General features: G+C 41.4%; 2 protein-coding genes across 5 annotated transcripts in view; one reads left to right on the top strand and one right to left on the bottom strand.

Annotated features, from left to right (window-relative positions):
- Nucleotides 1-7,061: 7,061 nt before the first annotated feature.
- The window catches only part of SYNCRIP (synaptotagmin binding cytoplasmic RNA interacting protein), a 23,640-nt gene continuing 3,558 nt past the window's right edge, over nt 7,062-27,143 (top strand). For 2 of the 4 annotated variants that reach the window (XM_064707496.1, XM_064707494.1), the window contains exons 1-10: nt 7,241-7,374; nt 8,671-8,830; nt 9,706-9,824; nt 10,003-10,110; nt 11,860-11,973; nt 12,056-12,232; nt 17,215-17,350; nt 18,064-18,269; nt 23,223-23,372; nt 24,718-24,839. In XM_064707496.1, coding sequence (XP_064563566.1) covers nt 8,683-8,830; nt 9,706-9,824; nt 10,003-10,110; nt 11,860-11,973; nt 12,056-12,232; nt 17,215-17,350; nt 18,064-18,269; nt 23,223-23,372; nt 24,718-24,839 — 1,280 coding nt within the window. In that variant the 5' untranslated portion in view covers nt 7,241-7,374; nt 8,671-8,682. Of the gene's footprint in view, nt 7,375-8,670; nt 8,831-9,705; nt 9,825-10,002; nt 10,111-11,859; nt 11,974-12,055; nt 12,233-17,214; nt 17,351-18,063; nt 18,270-23,222; nt 23,373-24,717; nt 24,840-27,143 lie in introns of all 4 variants that reach the window. The other 2 variants (XM_064707498.1, XM_064707495.1) reach the window with 2 other exon arrangements.
- On the bottom strand, nt 7,376-8,287 carry LOC135444928 (serine/arginine repetitive matrix protein 1-like). Its single transcript, XM_064706990.1, has 2 exons — nt 8,071-8,287; nt 7,376-7,929 (listed from the first exon to the last, which is right to left on the bottom strand). The coding sequence occupies exons 1-2, from the start codon at nt 8,285-8,287 to the stop codon at nt 7,376-7,378; spliced, it is 771 nt and encodes a 256-aa protein (XP_064563060.1).

Raw genomic sequence — 27,143 nt, 5'->3', positions numbered from 1 at the left:
GATATTTGTGCTGTAAATGAGAACTCCATAGGGCAGCACTCTCCACGTATCTTTAAGAAATAAAATAAAAATTCATTTGTACAGAAAAGGTTGCATTGTCTGCTCTTGGGATCCGCAGAAATGCTGCATTTTGGTAGTCACTTCTGCCTTACACCTGGCAAAGGTCATAAATGTGTGTGTGTGTGTGAGCTTGTTCTATTCTTACAAGGACCTTGAAGACACAAGGTTATTTGGGCTCACCCATCCTTGAAAGGATTTTTAGGTTCTTTGGTTACAGGCTAAGTAGCCTGGAACACTTGACCTGAAAGCTGTGGATTGCAGCTGCTGCATCAGACACTTTCCTGAGTAATCAGCCATGGAATTACTAGCCAGTTAAAAAGGGCTGGGACGTAAGCCCAATTTCTGGCTACTGATCATCCATACCATAAAGGGTTAATGCAGTATGACAGCTAAAGCCTGGGCAGCAGTTTAATATTTGGGCATGGATTAGAAGTTAAGGTGGGTGAGAGCTGTGGGAATGCAAGCTGTGCTCTCCATGTTTGCCTTACAGCTGGAGAGCAGCCCACGACCTGCCCCATCTCCTGTAGGCTGTGGCCATTGTGCCTGTGGTGTGCTGTGCTCCTCTCTCCTGGGAAAGATGCCCAGAGCTGCAGAAGAACATTCTGTGACCCAGTGACATGCTGTCTGCCTTCGGAGATGGGCTTAGTGCCGTAAGTAACTTACATGGGGTTAAGTGGATCCCTAAGGTCTCTTCCCTTCAGCTGCCTTTTACAAGCGTGCCAAGTACTGGAATCCTTACGGCTGCTAGGCAGTGCAGGGATGTAAGGGCAAGGCTGGATGTGTGTCTGGGGTGAAGGAAGGGCTAAATACAGCAGTAAGTTCTCTATTGACACTTTCATTTGTGGCTGTATTCGGTGAGTTGCAGCTTCAGCACTTGGCTACCTCACACTGCGCAAGTGGACAGGACAGCACCGCTGTCCTGAGATGACTCGGAGATGTTTTGGAGATGGATGCTGATGAGGAATGCTCTCTGCAGTTCTCTTGCATGAGTCCTTCTCATATGGCAGAAAGCATTAGGACATGGAGGAAACTTCTTCCTCCAACCTTTCCATGCTAATTTGAGGAAAATAGGGCAGTATATGGGGCAATTATCCTGTCACTTCTTTGCTGAATATCTTGTCTCCTCTTTCCGTGGAACTTTGCCAGGCACTGACCTAATGGTAGCATTCCACTAAGAGCTTTAAAGCATCAGATGCTTAGGATAACAGGACTAGAAAAGGCAGCAGTTGTGTCCTAACTCTTGCCCTTGTACCCATAGCACTAGTAAAGCAATATTTTTTGGTCAGATTGGGAAGCCTTTTTCCATAGTTTTCTCACCCTTGATAAACTTGTGGGTTATTTGTATAGAAATCTTGTGATTTATAGATCTATAGTGGAAAGAGGAGTATGTGATTAGAGGGAATCTGGAGGAACATTTGCATGTATGCTTTTCCAGGAAGTGGAAAGGATTTGGGAAGAAAGGAACAGATTAGTGATTGCATGTTCTGCTTGCTGCAATGACAAGGTATTTCAATTGTTAGAGTGAAGAGCAGAATATTCCGTTTCCAGTAGTGGATATTGGCTAATAGAAAAATACAAAGATAGAGCAAGCATAGATACAATAGTACATTCTGGTATGCTCCCCCAGTTTACGCAATTTCTCTACTAATTTCTGTTGCAAAATTTAAATTGGGGTGATATCTCTAGCTCTGCATTTAGCAATTTTAGATGGGTGTTTCTTGCATTAATTAGTTATTTTGGATGTTTATGGAAATACCTGCAGCATCATGTGCCAATGCAATCCCCCACCTTTAGCTCCATGTGGGTAAAAGTAGGGGTTTTGGTTTGGCTATCTACCTGTTTGATTTAATGTTTCCTAGTTCTTCTGCTGGAAGAATGAGTGAGCAGTTATCCTCTAGTTTTCCCCATGCCACTTCTGACTTGTAGGCCTGCATTAGGTTTCCTCATCTGTCTCATCTGTACCGAAGGTATAGGTTCTGAATATCTTGGCACTGCTTTTTTGCCAGTAAGCATGTGCCATTTGTAGTTCTTTGTTGAGAGGCTGGGCCTATTTTCTGAGTGACAATAGTCAGTTTGGGATGGCTTTCCGTTGGCATTTCCATAATACATGTGGAAGTGACTTCACTGTCTTTTGAGCATGCAAAAATAAAATGCTCTCCTCCTCCAGTCCTATTTCAATACTTGCACGTTAGCCTACAGTGTACTGCAAATACATTGAATTCTACAGTGATTGCTCTGAACCCTCAGCTGGTAAACAACTGTTAAAACCTTCTAATTTAAGTTAGAAAAAAACTTAAGGTAATAACAGAATGTGAACTAAACTACCTTCTGCTGCTTCTCTTGTGCCTCTTTCTTACAAAGTCAGCTCTGGAGTAGTTTTTTTGGAGGTGGATGTACCTGTTGTTTGGGGATGATGTTGACAGCGAAGAGGCAGAGGCAACACCAGTGACTGATATTGGAAAAAAATACTTAGAACATAGATACTTCACAGAAATGAGCAGTTCGATATCCTTTCTTTCACAGGCAGTGTTGCTATAGCACAGACATAAAACAAAACTGAGAGAAGAATTTAACACCTTCAGTCTATACATAAAATTCAACAGCAGAATTCATTCCTGGGAAAGCCTCATTCTTCCTCATTGCCAGGCTTGTTCTCTGCCTGCAACTATCTGGGCAAATATTAAGCAGAATGCAGGTGATTTTAACCTCAAAAGCCTTGAAATGCATTGTGTCAAGTCTGTGGGATCAGACTCCTCTTCCATCTTGCAGAACTAGAAGAATCAAACATTAGTTAAAATTTAGTTACTTTGGGTTTTTAACTGGGTGAGGGGAGGGGGAAAGAAGCATCAACTCATGGATAGAACTGGATCCAGGGTAAAGAACTGTATCACAGAATCTGTCTGTCTGCTCCCACCACATGCTCAGGTCCATGTCCAGACAGGTTTTGGATGTCTTGGAGAATGGAGACTCTACAACCTCCCTGGGCAACTGATGCCAGTGCCTGGTTACTCTCACAGTGAAGAAGTGTTTCCTGATGTTCAGAGTATTTCAGTTTGTGCCCATTGCCTCTGGTGATGTGAATCATACTGGATTTGCAAGTGCTTTGTTTGCTCCTTTTGTTTTCTGGACTTAGAAGAAGTGGAGTGTTTGAAGAATCAGCAGAATCAAAGTTAACTTTAGAAATAGTTTAAATATAAGGGGGATTAACCCTGACTTTAAGAAGTGCTACCCTGCCTAGATTTGAAAAAGTTTGAATATGCACAAAGGATATAACTGGAAAGAATGTTAAAAGAAAATATTACCATTAGTTATGTTAGTAAAGTTCCTTTGCTGAATTGTATGACAATTTTAGATGGTAAGCTACTTTTTATAGAATGGAAGGATTCTCAAATCTGCATATTAAAGACTGAGACAGTCATATATGAAAAGTATTTTTTCTGAATAAAGTTTCATATATGTGATTCATCTCCTTTTCATTAGTTTCTGACTTGCATTTTTCTCCTTAGACACACAGGCCTTGCATTTTATAATACAACCTATCTTTTAAGACACAGAATTTGACTGATAAAAGGGAGAAACAGCATAAACTTTTAATTAAACAGGTATTTCCCCAAATAGTTTTTTTTTACCAAGGAGATCTTGCAGGGCAAATAGGCCACTACCCAGCTGTGCACTACCTTGAATAAAATACAGCAATCCTTTCCTGAAGTATCTTTATAATATATAGATATATTAATAACTTGGCAGCCTTACCAACCAGGCTAAGGGCAGGGAATGGCTTGAAAAGCACACTGGTGAGAAACCCCAGGAGTGGCTCATTGATTTCAGAATTCTGCTGTGGCAGACACAGCACAAGGAGCTTGTTTTGTTATTACAAGTGATGACATTTGCTGCATGACCAGAGTGATCCACCCTCTAGGGCTATAGTTGGTGCATTTCATAGCTCAAGTTCAGTGAATTCTACAGACAAGCCTCAATTTCTAACGAGTACACACTTTGGAAAGGTGAGGCATCATAGAAACTGAAGGTAAGATTCCTGATGAGTTTCCTAGATTTTTTGTTCTTTGTTTAGGATATGATTGTTTAAAGGTATGTAAGTTGCTCCAAAGCAAAAAATAGTCTCTTTGTCAAATTAAAATTATTTTTTGCTGCTTTATCTGTGCTACTCTGTAGTTGGTCTTGTTGTAATCACTGGCTTTACATGGATGTGCTGGGAGGAACAGAAGTCCAGCTGTGGCTTCAGGGAGATTCTGCAATGGCTGTAACTGGAACAGAAGCAGGCAGGGTTTTCATATACCAGGAAAATCTGGAAATCAACACAACTTTCATTATGGTGAGAAGCTGTCAAACTGCCAGGTATGAGCAGAGAAGCTCCTCATCTAAGTAAATCTAAGTCACCTGCAGGTGTTCCTGGCAAGGGTATTTTTTCAATCAATGTTTTACATGGTTAAAAAGAAACACCCCCACTGGTTTCATGGATGTTTTCATAGAATTACAGAATATTCTGAGTTGGAAGGGACCCACAAGGATCATTGAGTCCAACTCTTAAGTGAATGCAGGGATTAAGCCCTTGACTTGGTCCCATTAGCATGATGCTCTACCCAATTGAGCTAATCTCAGGGTTTTCCTGGGTATGCCACTTTTGGCTTTGATATTAGGGCAAATAATGGAACTATACTTGAAGGAATTGTGTGTCAGACTCTGTGCTCCCTGCTTTCTATGTAAAATTTCCAAGGATCAAATAACTGCAACTCTGGGTCAGCTATGATTTTAAGTAAGGGTGCAAATCTGTTAATTGCATTAAACCTAATTTTTTATTGGTTTTGATTCCATTTTATGGGGGAAAAAGTTAAATTTAAAAAGTTAAAAAGCTTAAAAAAGTTTTCTTCTAGAAATGGGCCTGAAAGCAGGAGTTACTTCCTCAAGAGTTAGCCACAGTTAGTCAGATTGACTGTCTGAGGATTATAATAAAACACAAAAAGTTCCACCTCAACATGAAGAATCATTTCTTTACATTGAGGGTGGCAGAGCACTGGAACAGGCTGCCCAGGGAGTTTGTGGATCTCCCTCTCTGGAGAATTCCAAACCCACCTGGACATGTTCCTGAGTAACCTGCTCTAGGTGATCCAGCTCCTGGCAGGGGATTGGACTGGATAATACCCAGAGATCCCTTCCAACCCTAATGCTGTGATTTTTCACTATTTTCATTAGTTCCAGACAACAAATGCATTTATGAAATTTAGGCAATAGTCTGGGCCACATCTGTACTATAAACATAACACTGAAACGCCTTCTGTAAACATCTGAAAACAACATGCTTTGGTGCAAATCCTCCAAAACTGGAAAAATTGGAAATGTGAAAAAATGCTCCCCAGGGTAGTTTTTGAGAATATTTCTTTCACTGCCCAGCTGACAACTATGTTCTTGGAAAAAGTTATTAACTTTTGAATGGAAAAAAGAATATGTATTTTTATGAAGTATATGCTTAAAAATACCACTCAGATTTCCACTAGGAAAGTTAGCTTTCGTTTTACTAAATTTTTTTCAGGAGGTTTCATTTTTGTAAAAGTGGAGCAAAGTCAGAATAAAAATTACCTTTTATCAAATTTTTGAATTAAAAATTAGCTGGACTATTTGATGGTGTACATCTGCCTTGTATTTGTTGCGATTTCAGACAAATCTGAGTGGTCCAGCTTTTAATGATGTCTTACTGAATCGAATAGTTGATCTTTTTTCTTCCTTGTATCACTGAATACCAGCTGTATGTTTCACATACTTACACGCCAGCACATGAGCGTTTGTTGTCACTGAACTAACCCTGTAATTGTCGGTGCTTACTCCACTGCACAGGTTCAAGTGCTTTTAAAGTACTGGAGATATGCTGGAAGTATTCGGCCGGGCTCAGGGGCAGCAGGCACTGCTCTACTTGTGGCTGAGCTGCCTCTGGGGAAGTGAGTAATACTGTATGTGCCTTCCTGCCTCCGTTTTGCTGTCTTTATCTGGACACGCAGCTCTGGCAGAGATCAGTCGGTCGCTTTCCAAGTTTCTCGTGCGGGGTGCGCGAGCACGACGTGCCCAGAGCTGGGACTGTGAAGTGTACGCTGCAGCACGGAGCCCGCCTCTGACAGCGCTGTGCAGGCAGACCCGCATTCCACTGGGGCCATCAGGAGAAAGTTAAATCAGCACCGCGGGTGCGCTCCAAGCGTGCCTGCGAGGCAAAGGCCCCGTTCCCGGGCCCGTTCTGCGGAATTCCGGCGCTGGAGCTGCGCGGCGCCCCAGCCTGCGCTGCGTTCACCGCCTTCCCTCCGCCGACCCCCGCCCCGGGCCCCGCCGGACACCGCCCCGCCGCGCGGAGCCTGAAGGAAGCTCCCGTTCGTTCCCCCGGCCCAGCTCTGCCTCCGCGCGGCGGCTCTGGCGGGCGGGCAGTGCGAGGGGCCGGGGCGGGGCGCCCCTCTGGGCAGGGGCGAGGCGCCTCCCGTCTCCAGTGCGGGAACGCCGAGCGCCGCCGGGCTGGCCTGGCCGGCAGCCACACAAAGCGTGGCTCTCCCCTCCCTTTGTCTGCGTGGCTTTGTCTCCTCCGTCCCCTCCCCGCCGCGGGCCGGGACTTTCTCCCCAGGCCCCCCCTCCTGCGGCCGCCGTTCTCCCCCCTTTTGTGCCACCTGCGCGCCGTGGGAACGGCCGCTCGCCCAATCCCGCTCCGGCCACGGCCGCTCCGCCAGCGCCGAACCCGCACAGGTGCAGGCGGGCGGCGCCGGGGAGCGCGCGGTCCGCGCGCGGGGCTCGTCCCGCCGCCGCCGCCTCGCCGGGCAGCGCTTCCCGCGGGAAGGAGAGAGGGAGGGACACGGCGAGGCAGCGGCGCGCTCCGCTCCGCATGGAAGGCGGAGAGCGCGCGCGTGGGGCGAACGGAGGGGAGGGCGGGCGCGCGCGCGCGGGCGGGGCTCGGCGATATAACCCTTGCGGAGCTGCCTGGGAGACCCCGGGTTTTGGGGCTGCGCCAGCGCGCGCGGCGGCGCCTCCTCCTCCTCCTCCTCCTCCTCTTCTCTTCCCTCTCCCCCCGCTCCGCTCCCGCCCGCCCTCCGCCCGCCCCCCCCGCGCGGAGTGGAAGGGGCCGGGGCTGGTGCCAGCAGCAGCAGCAGCAGCAGCGGCGTGAGCGCTCGAGCGGCCGCCATTTTACGCCAGCTCCAGCAGCAGCACTGCCCGGACACACCGCCGCGGGAGCGCGGAACGGGGCCAGCGCTTCAGCACGCCGAGCCGCGACCCGCGCCCCGAGAGACCCTTGGCACACGGCGGTTCTCACCCCGCAGACACACACAGGTCAGGGCGGCCGGGCGGTGGCGGGGTGGAAGCGGGCCGGGTGGCAGAGCGGGCTGAGGCGGCGGAGGGCGGGAGGCGCACGCTGGGGCCCTGCAGCGCTGTGGAGCCGGGGCGCTGCGCGATGGGTGGAGGAGCTGCTGGCGCTGCCTTCGTGGCCGCCGCTGTCGGGCGGGCGGGGGCCGGCCGGGCCGGTGCGCGGCCCCGGCGTGGCGGCGGCGGCCGAGGCACCACCCGAGCCGGGCCGGCGTGGGGCGCGTGGCTCCCGCCTTATTGTCCCGCCGGCCCCGCCGCTCCATTCATTGCCCGTGAGGGGCAGGGGACGAACGGCGGCCTCGGTGGGCCAGCGTGTGCGCGGAGAGCGGGGTCGCCCGGGTTTGGCGTGGTCCCGGTCACGTCGGGAGGCGGTGGGCGATGGGCAGCGGCGTTTCCTGGCTGGGAAACGGGGCCTTGCATTGTTCCGGACAGGAGTGTGGCCGGGAGGCGGCGGCGGGGCCGGGAGGCTCCGCGAGCTCCCGGCCGGGTGGTGAAATCGGGCCCGGGGTGTTGCAACCCGCTCTCCGGGGGGAATAGGGTGAGAGGTGGGGAATGGCCGGGGCTCCGGGCGGGGGGGAGCCGCTCCTCCCGCGGGAGTGTTGCGGGGAGGGGGGGAAGTCGGTCACTGGAGGAAGTTGTAGGACATCTGAACGCGCGGAGCACGTGTTTCCATCGGGCTCATGGCCGCCGCCGCCGTGGGTGGGTGCGGGCTGGGAAGAGCGCTTTGTTCCTCTCGCTTGCCCGGCCGGCACCGAAGTGGAGGCGGGAAGGGATCCCGGCCGCGCCCGGGGCCTGGAGAGGCTGCGTGAGCCGAGGGACAGCGAGTTTGCAGCGGGCGGTGGAGGCGGCAGCGAGTGTCAGTGACGGTATCGCGGTGCATGTGGCAGGTTTGCTTGTCCTGCCACCCCCGCTCTGGCCTTTTTGCTCCATTTCTAACTTGTTCGGAGTGTCTTAGGGAGTGCGTTAGAGAGAGGGGAGGTGAGTCAGTGTCTGTCTGGGTTGTGTAAAACCTGCAGTGAAAGCTACCCCACCCCCCCTAGGCAGTGGTGTTAGGGCTTTCCTTTGTGTTAGTGCTTCTTGTGAGGAATTTCCTGCGCCTTGCAAAGCTAAGAAAAAAAAGTGTCAGGGCGGTGATCTGCTATTTTTTATATTTTTTCCCACGACTTTCAAAGACTAGGATAGTCTGTTGCATGTATTGTCCCTTGAATTGTTGTACCTGAAGATATATCTAGCTTAATTTTTATGCTTATTGCATTTGAACAGATATCTGGAAACATGGCTACTGAACATGTTAATGGGAATGGTACTGAAGAGCCCATGGATACTTCTGCTGCAGTTACCCATTCTGAGCATTTCCAGACATTGCTTGATGCTGGTTTACCACAGAAAGTTGCTGAAAAACTAGATGAAATTTACGTTGCAGGTAAGATCTAAGACTTGCAAAACTACACGTACAATGTTTTATTGGATTCTGCTGTCTTTGGGATAAAATAGCAACTTTTTGTGGTTTCCAAAAGTACGGGAACTGCAGTCTTACCAAAATCTGGATGTTTTAGACTCAGTACTTCAATTTATTGTAGTATCTTTCAGAGGAAAGTCCCAGGCTACTTGGGCTGACAGGTGGGAAGAAGTATGTAGGGGACCAGAGCAGCAGCTGGAATAGGCAACAGATGATTTTTAGGAGGAGCAGGTGATGTGGTCTTTGTGCATTTTTTGCAGTAATTGCAGGTAACAGTAAGAAACTAAAGCCTTGGTATGCATCTTCGTGTGCAAGTGATACTTCCTGACATGGTGTTTGGGCTTATGGATGTAGAAGTTATGGTGTTGGTTTTTTCAGATGTGGTAATAGCCAGCATTTTTTAAGGCTTGATTTTGGAGTGTGATGGCCATTTTTAGTGCTGCAGTTTATTTGTATTTATAGTCTTCTAAAAGTGTACCAAGGTACCATTGCTAAGCAAGCTAAGTCAGGCTTTGGTAGGTTTTGATAGGCTTCTCTGAATTCAGATTCAGGATATTGAAATTAAACTTGGCCCATGTAACATCTGGGTTTCACAGAAGTCAAATGAACACATAAATGTAATAACTTTTACTCTGAGTGTTATCTCTTTTTGGTTTTAATTAAAGGATTATATATCCTTAAATATTTAACTTCAAAGGAACTAAATGGTTTTTTATGCATGGTAACTTATTTTAATCAGTAATTGATTTAGAGGTCACGGAAATGTGTTAGGGATGCTACATTAGGTTTTACAAAGATTACGGACTAAATATAATTAGTAATTTTTTTCTTTTCTCTAGGCCTAGTTGCACATAGTGATCTAGATGAAAGAGCTATTGAAGCTTTAAAGGAATTCAATGAAGAAGGTGCACTGGCAGTGCTTCAGCAGTTTAAAGACAGTGATCTCTCACACGTTCAGGTAACATTTAGCAGTTTACAGTGTAATTGTTGAGGGATAAACTGTTAGTTGTCTGGGAAGAGGTCTGAGTCTCTTCAGTGATCGGATGTCATGTGTAAAGTGAACACTGTATTAGTTCAAGGTAAAAAGAGATTCTGGCTTGTCATGTTTTCAGAACTGAAGATTGTATCTTTTGCAGAACAAAAGTGCCTTTTTATGTGGAGTCATGAAGACATACAGGCAGAGGGAAAAACAGGGGACCAAGGTGGCAGATTCTAGCAAAGGACCAGATGAGGCAAAAATTAAGGTATGTCAGTAAAAATTAAAGTTATGAGGTCTACCTGTTGTTTCTTTTTCTGAGTTGTTGTGATAGTTATGTTGGTTGTTTTCAAACTGTGCTTTTTTTAGAAAAGATTATTACAGAGTATTTGTCATATTTGTCATTGTTGAAAGCTGTCACTTGAAATTTTGTCTTGCACTTCTTCCTTTTCAAGTAGAAAGTTAATATATTGCTGGAACTGAACATATAAAAGTGAAAAAGGTTTCACAGTTTGCTGTATGTCTTATTGAGAGAGTTACTCTATTTTGCAGTAAAAAGTTTGTGCATGTTTGTCAGCATAGTTACTGAAGTTCAAAATGCTTAAGTTCAGCTATTGCTGATTGTTTTTTGTGTTCTGGTTTTTTTTGTTGTTATTCCACTCCGCCCCCTTAGTTTAGATTTAGAGCAACTCCACAATAGGGAGGAGATACCACGTGTTTGAAAAAACAGATTGTAATGGATTTAGGATTTAGCCCACTTCTTATGACATAATCACTCTGCTCATAAACTGTACCCCAAACTGTCTGAACAGGTAAATTATTTTTTTGACCACATCTGCTGCTAGCAAGAGACTCCTTTCTCAAGTGTTAGGCATATAATGATTTATTTTAAAATATTTAAATCAACTTTACCAAAGCTTAAGAGATGGAAAACTATCTAAGCATGTTTAGGTGGTGTCATAAAAAACCCCAGAGAATCTTTCTTCTTTGACACTTAAGGTATAGTATAAAATGATTGATACAAATAACTATGTATCCTATAAAATTAGAAAATCAAATTTTCTCTTGGCTTTGAGGCTGAGATGCTATTAATTGTAAATTAAAAAAAAAAAAACTGGTGCAGTTTTTGTCACTGCCACATAAAACAACAATATTATGAGGACTTGGTTAATAACTTCAAGTAGTATGGCTTTTACTGCTGATGGCTCTAGCATTTAAAATAACTGCAGATTTGTTGTTGTAAAATTGCTAACTCTTGACTATAATTTGGCTTGTTTAATATGCAGTTTCTTTGTGTGTAGAGCTGATTTGTCTTTGTACAAAATTATTAAGAAAGACTTAATTTCAGAGGAATTTCTCATGTGTTTGCATACTGAATGTCAGCTAGCATTTTAAGTTGGTATTATGCCTGTAACAATATCTGCCTATATCTATAACTACCTGCAGTGGTTCCAGTGAGGGCTAGTTGTCCTGGGATCCTGTATAAGCCCACAAGGAATTTGAAGGGGGGATAAGAGAAAGGAAGTAGTACTATCACTTTGGTTGTTGGGTACCTGAAGCAGTCTGTACAGCACCCCTGTACCAGGGGTGTAAGCACTTAAACATGTGTTCTTTAACTTCACACTTATGAGTAATCTCATTAAGTGCAGGGAACTCTTCTGCATAAACGTCTGCAGGATTGGACATGCCAAAACAAGAAGTGGCTCAGACTAAGATCTTCCTAATTAAAGGGAAGCTCTGTTACTATTATATTACTTGGCTTTTTTTTTTTAATGAAAATGAAGGAATTGGGAAAGCTGGATGTGAATCTCTAATTTTCTAGCAGTGTTTCTTTACCTAATAGTTCTGTTAATTGTTTTGCAAGTTTCTTGTTGAAGTACCAGCAGTAGATTTGTTTGTGGGATCTTCAAAGCAGTACAGTTTAAAAGGAATTAGAAGCATGTCTGTCTGTGAATGAAGTGCAGGTAACCTTGCTCAGTTTGTATGTGATTTTAAAATCTTAAGTTTTTGCTTGAAGGCACTGTTGGAGAGAACTGGCTACACTCTTGATGTGACTACTGGACAGAGGAAATATGGTGGACCTCCTCCAGAGTCTGTATATTCAGGACAGCAACCTTCTGTTGGTACAGAGGTAAGAAGGAGATGTTTATGCAGATGTAGACTTACTCATTGGAAATACTTTTTATAAACAGTGCTTTGTATGTCTGTTGTAGATATTTGTGGGCAAGATTCCGAGAGACTTGTTTGAAGATGAACTTGTTCCATTATTTGAGAAGGCAGGACCTATATGGGATCTCCGCTTAATGATGGATCCACTAACTGGTCTAAACAGAGGATATGCTTTTGTCACTTTTTGTACTAAAGAAGCAGCTCAGGAAGCTGTTAAACTGGTGAGTTTTCTTGGATTTTTTTCTTTTTTGATGGGTGTGCACTCTGGCTCAGAAGCATTTGTCCTCCTGGTCCTAGTGCTTAAATGCTTAAGGTAAAACTGTTATTGTTAGATTATTTCATAATTTCCACTAGGTGCTAAATTTATTTCTTTATTGCATATGAAGATTTTCTGACTGCATTAGGGACAGGGGAAAAAATGCTGATGGACTGCTGTTTGGTGCAGTTAGATGAGCCTTTATTATTAATCAAAGTTGTATTAGCAGTAGTGACTTTTGAGCTGTCCGCATCTGTATGTGTTCTGGAGAGCGGTGGTGTTGGAGTTGCTGTGGTGCAAGGGCAGTGCTGGTCAGGGTGTCTCTGACTCCTGATGTGTTTCTGCACCAGCAGGGGGCCCGTGCTGGAAAAGTACTTCAAAGTCACAGAGTTTCATAAGATACTTCACATGGGGAAAAAATGTCTCTTGAGCGTTGAAGGTCTGTTCTGTTTGCTGCAGCTGACAGGAAAACATTATAAATCTTGCCAGTCTAAGGAGCATTCCCTCTGTTTTACACAGAGGTATGAGATAGTTTGATGTGATATACTCCTAGTAAGCTTCTCTGGTTTTATGCATGAAGTACCCATCATTAAAGAAGAGGGTGGGGAGAAACACTGCCCTGATCCTTGCATAGGGCATTTATTTTCCTGGCTAAGTTAAATTTGAATTTTTTGAGCTGGTTACTGCTACTCTGATATGGCCTAGATCAGTGTGTGTATGACTTGCTAGTGCTAGCCATACACATTGGGAAGTGTGCTGATACTGTATTGCTATAGTTGGGTTAACTAAAAACCTTGGTTTGTAATGAGGTATAGCTTAAACTAAGGTGCCCCCTTGACGTGGAGACAAATCAAGCTGAAAATGGGAATTTGTTTTGAGAAAGCACACAAATATTCTGCAAAAGTGGAAGTACAAAACCAGTGTGGTATACACTGATTAGCTTTTTAAATAAGATCAGTTGGTTGTTCCAGTGTGCAGTTAGATATGCTGGGGATAACTGTGTTCTCCTTGTACTTCCGTAGTTCACCTAGCTGTTGTGTGTGTGTGTGAACACTTAAGAGTTAACTCTTTAAACTTAGCAGAACAGTGAAACAAAGCACATAAGTTCTCAGAGTAAATGAAACAAAACAATTTTTCTTCATTAAGCTGGATTTTGCTTAAAGGTAACATGCTCTGGAAAGTCATTCAAGTCATATTTCCAGAAAAGTAACATCAGATCCTAGCCTCAGTCTTCCACTAAACAATACAAGGGAAGGAGCTACTTGATGTCCCTTTATGTCTGGTCTTGGATATGCAGGAAGAAAGCACACTGTGTCCTGCTTGTGAGTTAAACAGCCACTGAGCGTGATAGCTAAGAAGTGTTGCAGTTGATGGAGCAGTATTTCAACTTTCATGCTAAACTCTTAGAAAGTAAAGCTAGTCTTAAATTGGATTCTGTGATATGTGTCAGGGTTTTTTGGAGTGATTTCAACCATAATTGACTGGCTAGTTTGGTATGAAAATTTCCCAAGTTATCTAGAAGTGGTTTCCAGGAGTATTAGCAAATTGTGGCTGTCGAGTTCAGTTGAAAATTGTGGGTCTGTAACTTGTATTAGTTACACATGCATGGGAGATACTGCTGAAAGACCTCTTCAAAGCACTGAACACTTGGTCCTAGCCATTATCATAACCTTTTATTTTAACAGGGGGTGTTCTTTTTGATACTACCTGTAGCCTTCTCAGGTGTATACAACTTCCCAGCTTTCTGGACTCCTTGGGATAATCTTTCTTCTGTTATTTCCCATCTTTTTCCAAGAGGCTTTTTTTTTTGCCGGGACGATATAGAAAAAAATGAGATTGAAAGTCTCTGCATTGCCTATAGACTTTTGAGTGATAAGAGACAGCTATGTTTTTGTCAATACCAAACTACATTGGAGAATGAACTGACCTATCTTCAGGCTCTTGGAGTTGGTGTAACATATTTTGCATACAATTCGTGTTTGTGGCTGCTGTATGTATCTTCTGCAGGTCAACTTAATGTAAAACTGAGCTAAAATTTCTGGATACACTTAATGTTGGCGTACTTTATTCTTTAACAAGAAATCTTGCAGTTTAAAAGGTTGAAGTCTTGATTTTGTTTATGCATGTGCATTTTTAAGCCACTTATAATTAATTACTCTTCATATCTGTAATTCTTCTCAGTATCAGGCCACAGTAACCCTCCATTTTTGTCTTAAGCAAAGACAGAGCTATTTTTAAAACAATTAAGGAAGTTTTCTCCTATTTTTGTGACTAGTATTTAATTCAGTGTGGTTAACCCTTTGCTAGTTAAGTAGAAATGGCATCTCAGATGTTCATACAAGCATTCACTCTCAAAGTATGACTTTTTATCTCACTTTTTCCCCTTTTAGCATGTTTAATTTATACTGTTTAAAAATTACAACTCCAGTTGTGTTCTTTTGCACAAATGTTCAGTTCTCCTTCCTATTTCATAAGAAGTTGCTAGAGTTAGGTTTTTCAAAAGATTTGTGTGAATAAGGTTACTGTGGATATGTACAGAATAAAGACTTTTGAGGTGAAGCTTATGGGAAAACATACTGAAAATTAATGAAGCATTCAGTATATTTTTGACTAGAACAGGTATACGCTTATCAGAATGGAACTACGGATGAATTAAGCTGTTTGCTACCTATGTGTGGAGAGCAGCTTGCCATTTGCTCCTAGTAAACTAAAATTGGTAGTGAAAATATAGGTTAGTAAAGTGACAGGACAGACCTGCATATTTTGGCTTGTTCATGAGTAAGTTCTTACATAAGTCAATGAGAAAAAGCCAAAAACTATTACATTGTCTGGAGGGTGGCAATCTCTGCTGCTGACTTCAGACACAGATTCCATGATGACAGGAGGGGGAAGCTGTATGCTGACATAGCTACTTTGGTAGCCTGACTGTTTTGGCACTTTACCCAGATCATGATCTGAGCCTTTTTATGGCTAATCTGAGTTTGCAGATGGTATGCAAAGTATTTACCTAAAAATTACCAACTTGATGGTCAAGAACACCTAACTGAAGACTTTTCTCTGTGTAGAGAGAAACACACAGTGAAAAATAGTGGTTAATGCATTGGAGGATGAAAGAAAATACTAGAAATTATCAGTGGAACTGCAAAATGGTAGAAAATATAAATTTTACTTTGTTAATTTTACTCTCATACAGCATACTGAGTTATATGAGAGTAAAATTAACAAAGTTAATTTTACTGAGTTATATGAGAGACTCTTACATTAGATTAGACTAGATGTGTAGCCAAACTTCAGTGTTAAGACTTTAGCAGGACTGGTTGGATAATACTTTCAATTATCCATATAGAACAGAGTATTTAATTTGAAAGGGACCTGCAGTGATCATCTAGACCATCTGCCTGACCATTTCATGGCTGACTAAAGTTGTTGCAGTCATCTTGGTCATCAAGAGCACTGTTCAGATGCCTCTCTTAAACTGTGGCAGCTTTGGGGCATTGACCATGTCTCTAGGAAGCCTGTTCCAGTATTTGAGCACCCTCTCAGTAAAAAAAGTTTCCTAATGCAAGGAAATGTTTCCTAGTGTACAGTTCAGTTAGTGAAGAATCACTTTCATAGACCAATAAATTGTCTGCTTCTTTAAAGGTGTTTCTTTAGAAGACTCCTTTTTTTAGCTACTAAAACCTGTCTCTTGATGTGTATATTTAATAGTGATGATTATATATATGCAGCTAGCGCTGCTCCTACTTGAGCTTCCTACTTAAAAATCAACTATTCCTCTGCCACATGGGCAACAGATATGGAAATGAAAGTCCTTTGTTGTCTCCTGCTATGTTTTGAAACATAATTCATTGTGAAGATGTCACTCTGTCATTTTCACATGTACAGTTCTCCTTTTTGCTCACTTTAGGTGCAGTTACCGAGCTTAGAAAACTTCCAGTAGTGGAGTTTTTGTTTGCCCAAGATAAATAGAAACAAACATCTTCCAGATTTTACTGCATAAAAAGCATGATGGGGTGGAGGATAACTAGCTTAGGTAGTAAGATTTACCATCAAGCACAAAATAAATCATAAAATAAATAGCTAGATGAAATTTTAAAAATCTTTCCTGCTGCTTGGCAATAAGATGTTGATCACAAAATTCATTTTCTTAGCTAAAGAACTGTCTGTTGCAGGGCTTCCAGTTAGAAGTGAGTTGATATACCAGCAGTTGTCCTCCCTGCTGCTTATTTGGATGATCCATGTCTGTGTCTGCATCTCAATGAAAGGCATTTTTTGATGTTTTTTTAACAGATGTCTACAGTAATCCTTCTTTTTTTCCCCCCTTAAACTGCTGACATGTTCAGGGTATCTTCCAGATGTTATGGGAGAAGCATTTTAACAGAAGTCTTAGGATTTGAAGTCATTAGAAAGTTGTTCTTGCTGTTGACTATCTTTACATGTGTAATGTTTATGTGTTGGAAAGTACTTGCTGGTTGCTCTTGAACATTTTGTGGAGAAGACCTGATCACAACTCTCTTTTGTTAACTGTGGAACTTCAGAAGTGAATTTGACTTTAATTGCAACTCATGTCTTGTATTACACACAAATCAAGAATTTATAGCTACAGCCTATAGAGAAACTTGCATTTTTTTCTGCATGTTATGAAGGGAGAAGCCTTGACCTTGATGATTTGCATGGTTCTATATGAAAAAGTTTCTAAAGAAAAAAGTGTTGAGAGACTTGAACAAGGAAGGAGGAATAATTGTTGGCTGAAATTGTGGAGTTACTTTAGAAAACATGAATATACTTCAGAGTAGTTGAATATGCATCGTAAAAATGTGTCAAGTTGCAAAAATTAGGTAAATTGTTCAATTATGAGTTTTCCAAAGTTAAATATTTGGTATGCTGCTGTTGCAGAGGGTGAAAATTATTTGTAACTGATGATTTCCAATAATGTTTTTGTTGCAGTACAACAACCATGAAATTCGGTCTGGAAAACACATTGGTGTATGCATCTCTGTTGCCAATAATAGGCTTTTTGTTGGCTCTATTCCTAAGAGTAAAACCAAGGAGCAGATTGTTGAAGAATTCAGCAAAGTAACAGGTGAGTCAGTGACTAGGTTTTATAGACCTGGGAGGTGGCAGGTGTGGTCAGTGACGAGCTGTCTTTTAGCTTGTAGTTGAATGATGATGAAAACAAACCAAGCCCACACAGCATTTATCTCAATATGTATTGGGGTTTGTTTGGGTTTTTTAAAAACTGTTGTTTTGCTGAGGGCTGAGATATTTGTAATTAGACTAAATGGGTGGCTCTAAGCTCTACCTGTAGAGTAAGTAAGTGTGTAATGTTTAAAAAATCTGTTCAAAGAAATTTGAATTAAAAGTTTAATAATTTCAATACTAATGGATGTTTTAAAACTTCTCGAGGCAAAACTGAAGCAAGCAGAAGAATGGTTCTGAGTTTTATAATTCTTAAATTTTAAGAGTCTCTTTTTGATAACATTTGAACTTGCAAAGGTACTGTTTCTCTGTTACTGAATTACAGACTTTGGGTTCTTTGGAGCAATAAACTTTTTAGGTATTGGGGTCATGCAACTTTTATCTCTTTTGTTTAGACATTATGGAAAAAGCACACACTGATAAGTGTTGTAATTTAGGGGTTTAAGAGAAGGATTGGCAAAGCAAAACTTTTGGCTGCCCATAACTCTCCTCCATTCAGTTGAGAGTATTCTTCCGTAGCTACAAAGACAACCCGCACTTTATAATGCAAATCAATGGATTGAAAGCTTAACAAATAAATATTTTATTTCATTTCAGAGGGTCTTACAGATGTCATATTGTATCATCAGCCTGATGACAAGAAAAAGAACCGGGGTTTCTGCTTTCTTGAATATGAAGATCACAAAACTGCTGCTCAGGCCAGACGTAGACTAATGAGTGGCAAAGTGAAAGTCTGGGGAAATGTTGTTACAGTGGAATGGGCTGACCCTATAGAAGACCCAGATCCTGAAGTCATGGCAAAGGTAATAAAGCTGTACTGGGACCGTAGTACATTTAAAGTGCTTTGTTCCAAATTAGGTATTTCCTGGAATTAGCTTAAAATTAAATAACATCTTTTCAGCCTTCTTGACAGAGATGTAGGTGTGATTATAAGAAATTAATATACCTCAGAAATTGTGTGGATTTAAAAACTCTATATGGCCTAATATCATTTTGTGTTCCTATGGCTGAATAGTGAATGTAATTCTTGCCAAAATGGTGCATATGATGATGTCGTTAATTTTTTACCTGGAAGTTATGGTGGTGACTCCTGGAGTTAAAATGGTTTTGTACCCTAGTATTTGGAAGGACAGAAATAGAGATAGCCTCACAGAACAGCCTTAATTCTTTTTAAACATGGAATTGTATCACTTCAGCATTAGAAAGAACGTGTCAGCGTTCAAATGTACACAAATGTATTTTCAAAGTTGCTATTAGCAGTTACTTCTGAGAAGTTCAGCAGTTAGCTTGTATTTGGAACTCGCTAGTTATTTTTAATTTGAGGGAGTTAATTCCTTTTTGGATTTTGAGCATTGTGGTGAAGCTGGAGTCTGGACTGTTAACATTTTGAAGTACGTTGTAGCAGTTGTTTTCTATATGTGCCCGGTATCTTGCCAGAAACAAACTACCTGATTTATTTTTTTTCCCATCAGATATTGCCCAACCCTGTCTTTTTCAGTTGTGTTGTGTAGCTGAGTTGTTTAATGGAATCTCTTAGCTAGCCCATATCCTTATCTCTTTCTCTTTGCTTGCTTTTCGTCTGTGCTTTTACTCTCATCTGAGACACGTCACTTGCTGGAGTCCTACTTTGATGGACCTAGTAAGATAGCTTGGCTGGGATCTCCTCTTTGGTGAGCCATAAGGGAAAAGGGTTGGGGAGGGGGCTCATTTTAGGGAAAAAGCTGCTTTTGTAATACAGGTATTACAGAAGCTTTTGGACTATTTTGTCTGCAGACTTTATTTTTCTTGCCCAGCATGATAGACTGTCAGCAGTAGGGAAGGAGTCTTGCAGGTCAAATTTGTGGAAGGTGGCACTACTTAAATATGGCAGCCTGTATGTTTAGTTTCATGGCTCAAAAGAGAAGAGACCTAATCCACCAAACTGTTAAAATAAATAAGCAGCAATTTCTGCTGATAAAACAGAAATAGATGGAAAGAAAATTATAGGGGACATAATCAAGCATCTCTCCTAAGTAAGTTTGCAGATGTGCAGAGTAAAAGGCTAAAGAAATAAAAGCTTGATTGTGGTTTGCCCTATTTACTGTACAGTTTTATTTGAATATGTTTATACCTTCTATTGTTTTGTGTTTGAAATGGGACATGAAAAGAGAAGAAACGTGAAAATGAAGGAAAGAGATGTAGAAAGCATGGATAAAATCAGCTTGAATACATCTGGTGCCACATGCCAAAGATAGGACATGAAGCTTGGGTTGAAGATGTATGGAAAAGTGAGGCTCTATGAATAATACTGAAAAAGTAGAGACCATCTGGGTTGTGTCCGAAGACAGAAACTGAGATGATAATTGGTGTCTGACCTTCCTCACTGGCTGCATCCTTTAGTTTATTCTTGCAACAAGGAAAGTCTCCACTCCAGTCTTTCTTGGCCGCCTGCTGGACCTGTGCAGAAGCTGTCTGTATCTGGCCAGCCCTTCTCTAAGTGTAAGGTTTATTTTCCAGTCTTGGCATCTTTCTTCTAAGAGAGCGGCGAAGCTGTTGCTGCAGTCAGTAATCTCCTGGATGTGAGCTGTAGGTTGGCTGTCAGTGCTTCTGACTGCTTTTAGTCCTGAGCAAAGGGAAAGCTATTGACCCATGGCATCTTGCACATTGCTATGGTAGAAGGCTCTGGAGGAAGCTGTGACTAGGAGAAGTAGGTTGTTTTTATCAGAATCATCATCTGGTCATCAGTTTTCTTGTCAAGACTGCTAGAAACACAAGTCCATAAGAGCAAGCTGTAAGGAAGACAAATTCACATGTGTAGCCAGAAGGTGAACAGTGAGTGTTCTAAATCTTTCAGAAGCAGCATGTCATTTCATCATATATGGACACTTACTAATTTGAATTTCTGAAATGTCTACTTGAGTCTCTTTTCCTTTGTCCTTCTGATAAAATGTTGTGGAGAGTACTGTATGGAGAATACTTTTCATTTAAATGGACTGTTATCTTAAATATAGAGTAGATTGAGCATGATGAGAGGTGAAACTAGATTCTCAAGCTAGATGGATGTGCTGCAGGAGATAGGTGCTTGTACTAACAGATCAGAGTATAATAGGTTAAGGTATTGACTTCTAGTCCAAAGTGAAATTTTTTCCAACTTCTCAAGCAACTGTGTTGATAGTTTAATTTCTCCTAAGTGTCATTTTGTTACCTCTTACTCCTGTAGTCTAGCTAAATTTATTAATATTTTACTTGATTTCTGTAGGATGGCTGAGGCTGCAGAGGACGTTCTGGAGTGGCAGGTTAAGCAGCTAAATAAAGTCTTATGCTTGTGGCTGTCTGGCAGATTACAGGACAAGAGACAGGGCTAGTATCCCTTGGAGAATGTGGCCTGAAGTGTTTGTGCTGTAGGTAAGAGGAGGAAAAGGAGCAGATACCAGAGGTTTTGGGATAGTCTCATCTTAAGCAGTTTTTTAAATGTGAGTTGTGCCTTGAAAACAAAATGCTGGTGCTGGGTATATTGCTTGTTACAAGTATCTATGGATTTTTGGTATAATAATGTGTGAGCTTTAATGAAGAAGACTTCTTTTTTTTCCACTTCCCTTCCTTTTTAGCTGGCTTAAGTAAAAATGGGTTCATCTTCTCTCACCCTATGCTTTAACCTGCCTAATAGCTTTTACATCATCTTTGACTCATTCAGTTACACTTCTAATCAGTAACATGAGCAAAGGTGTTAAAAATTCAGCTGTTAGAGATTAATGGATTTGTCTACACTGGGAAAATTTAAATTAGTTGTTTCTTTATTTCTTAAAAACACTATATCAGTGCATCTTTTAAAAAATAGTGATTATTCTATCTAGTTTTTAATCATGTCAGTCATCATGGATTTATTAGGCTGCTTAGGGTTCCTTGTGAGGTTCTAGTTTTCATCCTTTTCTAAAGAATGAGAATATGGAACTTTAAAAAAAAAGTTAGTGGTTTTCAAACCCATTGATTACATCACAAAACTTCCTGTAATTAATTTCCGTGGAATAAGGTTAAGGTAGCAGTTAGAATATTTTACTAAAAATGGTTATTATGTATGTGTTACAATACATAAAGGTTGCTCTTACCATCAAGACATGTAGGAGAAGCTTAATACATAATAGAAAACAGGTTTCCTGGTGGAGTTGGCTATGGCTTTTATGATCTCCTGAGAATCTGCCGGAATTAACTATTGCCAAAGTCCAGAGCTGATACACTGGGTCAGATTTATGGTCTGTAGTATTCCTTCTTCCAGATCTGCATCCAATCCTACTTCAGCTAGTGAGTAAGACAGATTTTTATGCAAGTCTGACCTGGTTCTTTTTGTAACTTAGTTACGTCCAAAAAGGGCGTCTGAGTTTATTGAATTCCTGTATGTGGTGGGAGCAGAGTACAGCTCTGCTTCAGAAATCAAAGCATGCTTTCCTTGGTCCTTTCACACCTTGTGTTACTTGTGTTGACCTTCAGGGTCAGGAGTCAGTGCTGCCATGTGCAGTGTCATTTGATGTCATCAGCTAATTTGAAACCAGTAGGAGCAGAGAGCATGTAAGAGAAGTTGCAGGTCTTGCAGCTGACTGGCAGCTCCATTGTAGGCAGGTAAGACTGAGCATTCCTTGGCGGTAGGAGGTGATTAAACTGTCAGAGCATGGTGCCAGCACGTGGAAGGAACTCTTCTTGACAAGTTGGAAGAGTCTTTTGAATTGTGAGAGCACATGGATGGCATCGTGTAAACATGGTCACGTCTGGTCACTAAGTGCAGCCTCGGCATGGACGCGAGGATGTATGTTTCAATCCTGTTGGGTCACTAATAGGTGATTCCTGCTTTCCGGTATATGTTGGATGCTATGTTAAGTAAGGGTTTATTTTAAGCTTTTGTCAGACTGCTCTAGATTTTCCTTTATCCTTCGCAGTTGGTGATTGATGAAACTTTATGTTGATGATTTAATCCATGTCAGGCAGTTGAAAGTTGGATGATTACCTGCCTTTCTGATTTTAGAAGCTGTGGAGCGGTCTTTGTGTAGCTTAAGATCCCTACTGTGTGCTTTAGTGAGCCAGGGGAGGGCATAAACTTCCACAGTTATTTGGGGATGACTCTTCCTCAAGGGAACAGCACAGTTTGACTTGAGAAAGTTGAAGAGTAACAGGCCAGTGTCAGCCTTAGTATCCCCTTTCTGTCTGCAGTTCTTTCTTCTAGCAGTGGCTTCAGGTCACTGAGTGCCCCTCGGTCAAGCACAGTCCTGACATTAGGTGTTTGCTGTAGCTACAGCATGGGAACCACAAGTTAAGCAGCTTGAAAGCTGCAGGCCTGTCACCTCTGACCTAGATATTACAGTGATGACTGTTCTGCAAATAACTGAGCTAAAGCCTGTCTAAACAATTAAATGTTTTGATAAGTTAATTGTTTTGTGTGTAACCAATTCTGGTTACCTTCTCTCAAGTTTGATAATGTTCTGGGTTGAAGATAACTGCTGGTAGGATCCTTTTAAGCACTAATACAAATTGAATTGACTTTCAGGATACTAATACTTATGTAATCATGTTTGATAACAGATTAAATATTTCTGTCAGGGAATTTTGGAGCTAACTCATGCTGTATGACTATTTATGTATACATATTCATATGTATGTAAAATGCTGTACAGAAAATGTAATGGTGTTTCTTCAGTGCTGCCAATCACAGTAACTTGCAAAGCTTCATTTTGTGTTTTGGAATTAGACCATACTCCTAAGTCTTTTTTTTTTTTTTTAATCCCCCTTAGGTAAAAGTTTTGTTTGTACGCAATCTTGCCAATACTGTAACAGAGGAGATTCTAGAGAAGGCCTTCAGTCAATTTGGAAAGCTAGAACGAGTGAAGAAGCTAAAAGACTATGCTTTCATTCATTTTGATGAACGGGATGGTGCTGTAAAGGTAAGTGAAGAGGACTGTAACTCTGTGTGTGTGTGTTGTAAGTAGTGTTCTTAGAAGCTGTATGCTATTTCTAATTTGAGAAAAACCTTTGTCTGGAGAAATGGTAACACACTGTCACTGATAACTTTGTCCTCTCTGGGTGTCTCCTAGGATGATGCAATTCTAGCTTGAAAAGTGGATCTTAAATGCACCTGCACTAAGTAATTCTGCAGATGAGCTTTTAAGATAATAATGTTGTTACCATTTGAAACTCAAGTGCCAGAAGTTGAATGACTCTTCTCACCAAATTATTGGTAGAAATCTAAAGCAGTTTCTCTAGGGCAGGTGATAAAAACTTAGGTAATATTTTTTATTTATTTTTCCAGGAAAAAACTTTTTTTAATTTTTTTTTTTATGAGGGGTCCTGGAGGATTTAGTAGTTGTCATTCCTGGATTTTGCTAGCCCAGTCTTGATGTCATGTGTTGTTAGGAAGGGAAAGTGTAATTCCCCTCCTGCCTGTAGTGTATCCATTTTTTTTTTTTTTTAATGTTATGTGGGTGGATGCAGGATACAGGGGGATTCAGTTTTCTTACATATCCATATGTCTTAAAGCAGATGCTTAGAAGGTGATGGGAAGAGTCTTAGTAAGATATATATCCTGTCAGGGCTTAGATATGTAGAGTCCCTAAAAGTGGTACAATCTTTAGGATTCCTTTGCTCAAAATTACCTTGTAGTAATAACTGTGGCCCATGGGAACTGTACATGGCAGGGAGGGTAGGGGAGGAGTTGATGGTTTGCTGTTTGTTTTGCCCTTTTTTTTTGAGGAGAGGGTTGTGGGGAGGTGGTGGTGTGGATTTGGGGAGGAGTTGGGGGTTTTTGTGGTTGGTTTGTCTGTTTTTCCCTTGTGATCAGAATGACTCTTTAATTTTTGGATTCTGGTTGAAAAAGAAAGTGATATATATTGCAAGTAAAATAAAGGAATAGCAGAATATACTAAGCTCTGCTGTTTGCATGTGTGCTGACATTAGGAATTTATTCATGGATTACAAAATGTGCACTTTCAGAGGACAGTTCTGCCACTTCATTGACTGTAACAGCTTGCAAAGATTGAAGCCTGTTTTCAGTTTTGAGGGGAAGATTTTTAATCTGATACATGAAGTCCTGGGTTTGAGAGCCAAGTTCAGAAGAAATGCCTAACTGGACCCCATAATACTGTGCTGTCTGATTGTCTAAATTTTTTTTTAGCTTTATATTGTAATTTTAGCTCTGGATAACAAATTTAAACATGCATACTCTAAAAGGTAGAAAAAAATTAACTTCAGATGTGCTTGGAAGTATATTTAAAGTCTGGTTAATTCCTTCAGGCAATGGAAGAAATGAATGGCAAAGATTTAGAGGGAGAAAACATTGAAATTGTTTTTGCTAAGCCACCAGATCAAAAAAGGAAAGAACGGAAAGCTCAGAGACAAGCGGCTAAAAATCAGATGTAAGTGTAAATGCATGTAGTTATGTTGTATTGCTTCTGAAAGACATGTACAATCCTGTCGAATTAGAACATCTCGGTATTCTATTAGATATACTGTACAGGTTCTCTGGCTTCTCTGAAAGATGTTGGATTCATTTTTGCTTGCATAAAAAAATCTAATAGTGGTGTTCAGTGATAATTTAGGTACTGTCTTGCTCTGCCTATTGAGTGTGAGAGCACTGGAGGAACTGTCTGAAGGTCATGAAACATACATACTTCCCACTTGTTATTCTAAATTTCCCTGTACTTCTGCAGTGATGTCACATGGATGAACTTAGCAGTGTGTGTTCCTCTCAGCAGCCTTACTAATATTGATACAGCACCCCCTCTTTAGTAAAGTACCCACTGAAAGGAGGGTCCTGATATTCTTTCTTGCCACTTCCAGAAGATGCATCTGCCCATGAAGCTTATAAACTCATACTGATAGAGATCTTGCACTAGTAAATGCTGAACATGGTTAAAAACAACAACAAGAAGGCAGTTTCTTGCTGGTGTGTTCTGCTTAATGTTCTCATGTGTTTTTCTTCCTGGGTATCTTCCTGCTTTCTTAACCAGATTCCCTCCCCCACTTTACTTCCAAAAATAACTTGGAAGTGCTGTTGTGCAGTATCCAAGAAGATGGAATAGGGAGGTTGCAGGATTAATAGAGATCTCCACATGGTGACCTACTGTACACATGGAATTGGTTAAGTTTGCCCTGCTTATAGTTCTCATAACTTTATTAGCCCTTTTGTTCTTCCTTGGGCATCTGGTGTTACTGTAAGAAGTGAATTTCTTCTTTTTTCTTTAGCTTCTCTTCTGTGCCAGGCAGGCCTTTTCTCTTAAATCTTTTGCTGATACAGCTGTACTTCTTCCTGTGTATTTTGCATCTTGGCAATGCCACCATAAATACCTGTTCATTTAATTAAAATCTAGAAGGTGATTGAAAGTGACACAGTTTCCCTCTCAACGTGGCAGTTGTTGGCATGGTTGTGTTGTCTCTGATTGGATATAACCTTTCTCACATTGAATTTGAGTAATCACCAAAAACCATTCTCACTGCAGTATGCGACCATATTTGCTAGCTCAGTGTTCAGAATCTAATGATGGCCTGTCTCCAGTGATGAAAAGGAAGATTTTTTAAAATGCACCTCAGTTGGTTGTTGTGCTGTGTGATTCCTGCTCCCCACCCAACTCTTCACTGCAGATTATTTTATCCCCAGTGTTACTACTTCAGGGTAGCATGCATGTATTTATAGCACTGTAAGTCTTCTGTCACGGGCCACCTCTAATATTAACATGCTGTGTTTTATCTGCATCCCTCTGCTTTTGTTTAGGATGTGCATATCTCATTTGTGGAGGTAGGTACTGTAGGACTGTCTCTCTTACTCCTCTAGGCAGAGATATGGTAATGCCACTTGGGCAGTAGTTCTTTCATTTGGAAATTCTCTGTGTTCCTTTGTTTTTCTGAGCTGTTAAGGCAGTAGGAAAGCAGCAAGTTTGATTAACTCCAGGCAGTTTCTGATTTTGAATATACTGTTCATTAGTGAATTGTAAGGGTTTTTAATATTCCTAGGATTCTAAAAGATGTGGGAATAGAAGGATAGGTGTGTTTGTAAGTCTGTATCCCAGTTATTTGAAAGGTACAGAGTGACATCTTAAGATCTTGGAAATAATTTGCAGTTTGCACTAAATAATACTGTAGCAAAAAAACAACTTTACTTTTCTGGATACTTCCACAAATCTACAGATTCAATTTGATTTTTACATTAATATAGTTAGTAATCTTACCAGCTTGCCTACAAGTGACTATTCAATCAGTAAGAAGCATTTTACATCATATATTTACTATTTGAAACCTCTCATGGCTGTCAGAAGTAGAATTCTTAATCTGTATAAATTCCTTTGCTTTTCAGCACATTGCATACTACTAGCCATGTGAAACTCTACATGAGGAGAAAATCTTGAATAAAAGGGCAGGGTGATTGTGATCATTAGTAAGTTGTCTCCATCCTAATTTTGAACAGGAAGGATAAGTCTTGGTAGTGACTCAGCTCATTAGAAAGTATGTGTAAAGTCACAGCGGTATCAGGGTAGTTGAGCTACTACTAGTATGCTTTCATAGAGCTAAGGCAATTCTATTTCCAGAAAAATCATGGGCTTACGATTTTAAAAAACAAAATCTGTATGCAACCTACATTGCTGCTTTGACATTTTCATAGGCGTGGATATTGTGAATGGGATACCTGATACAAGATACTAAAAATAATTGTTGCCGTGAAATGT

The sequence above is a fragment of the Zonotrichia leucophrys genome, chromosome 3 (genome assembly GCF_028769735.1).
Source record: "Zonotrichia leucophrys gambelii isolate GWCS_2022_RI chromosome 3, RI_Zleu_2.0, whole genome shotgun sequence".
Taxonomy (NCBI): domain Eukaryota; kingdom Metazoa; phylum Chordata; class Aves; order Passeriformes; family Passerellidae; genus Zonotrichia; species Zonotrichia leucophrys.
This window is presented reverse-complemented; position numbering and strand designations above follow the sequence as displayed.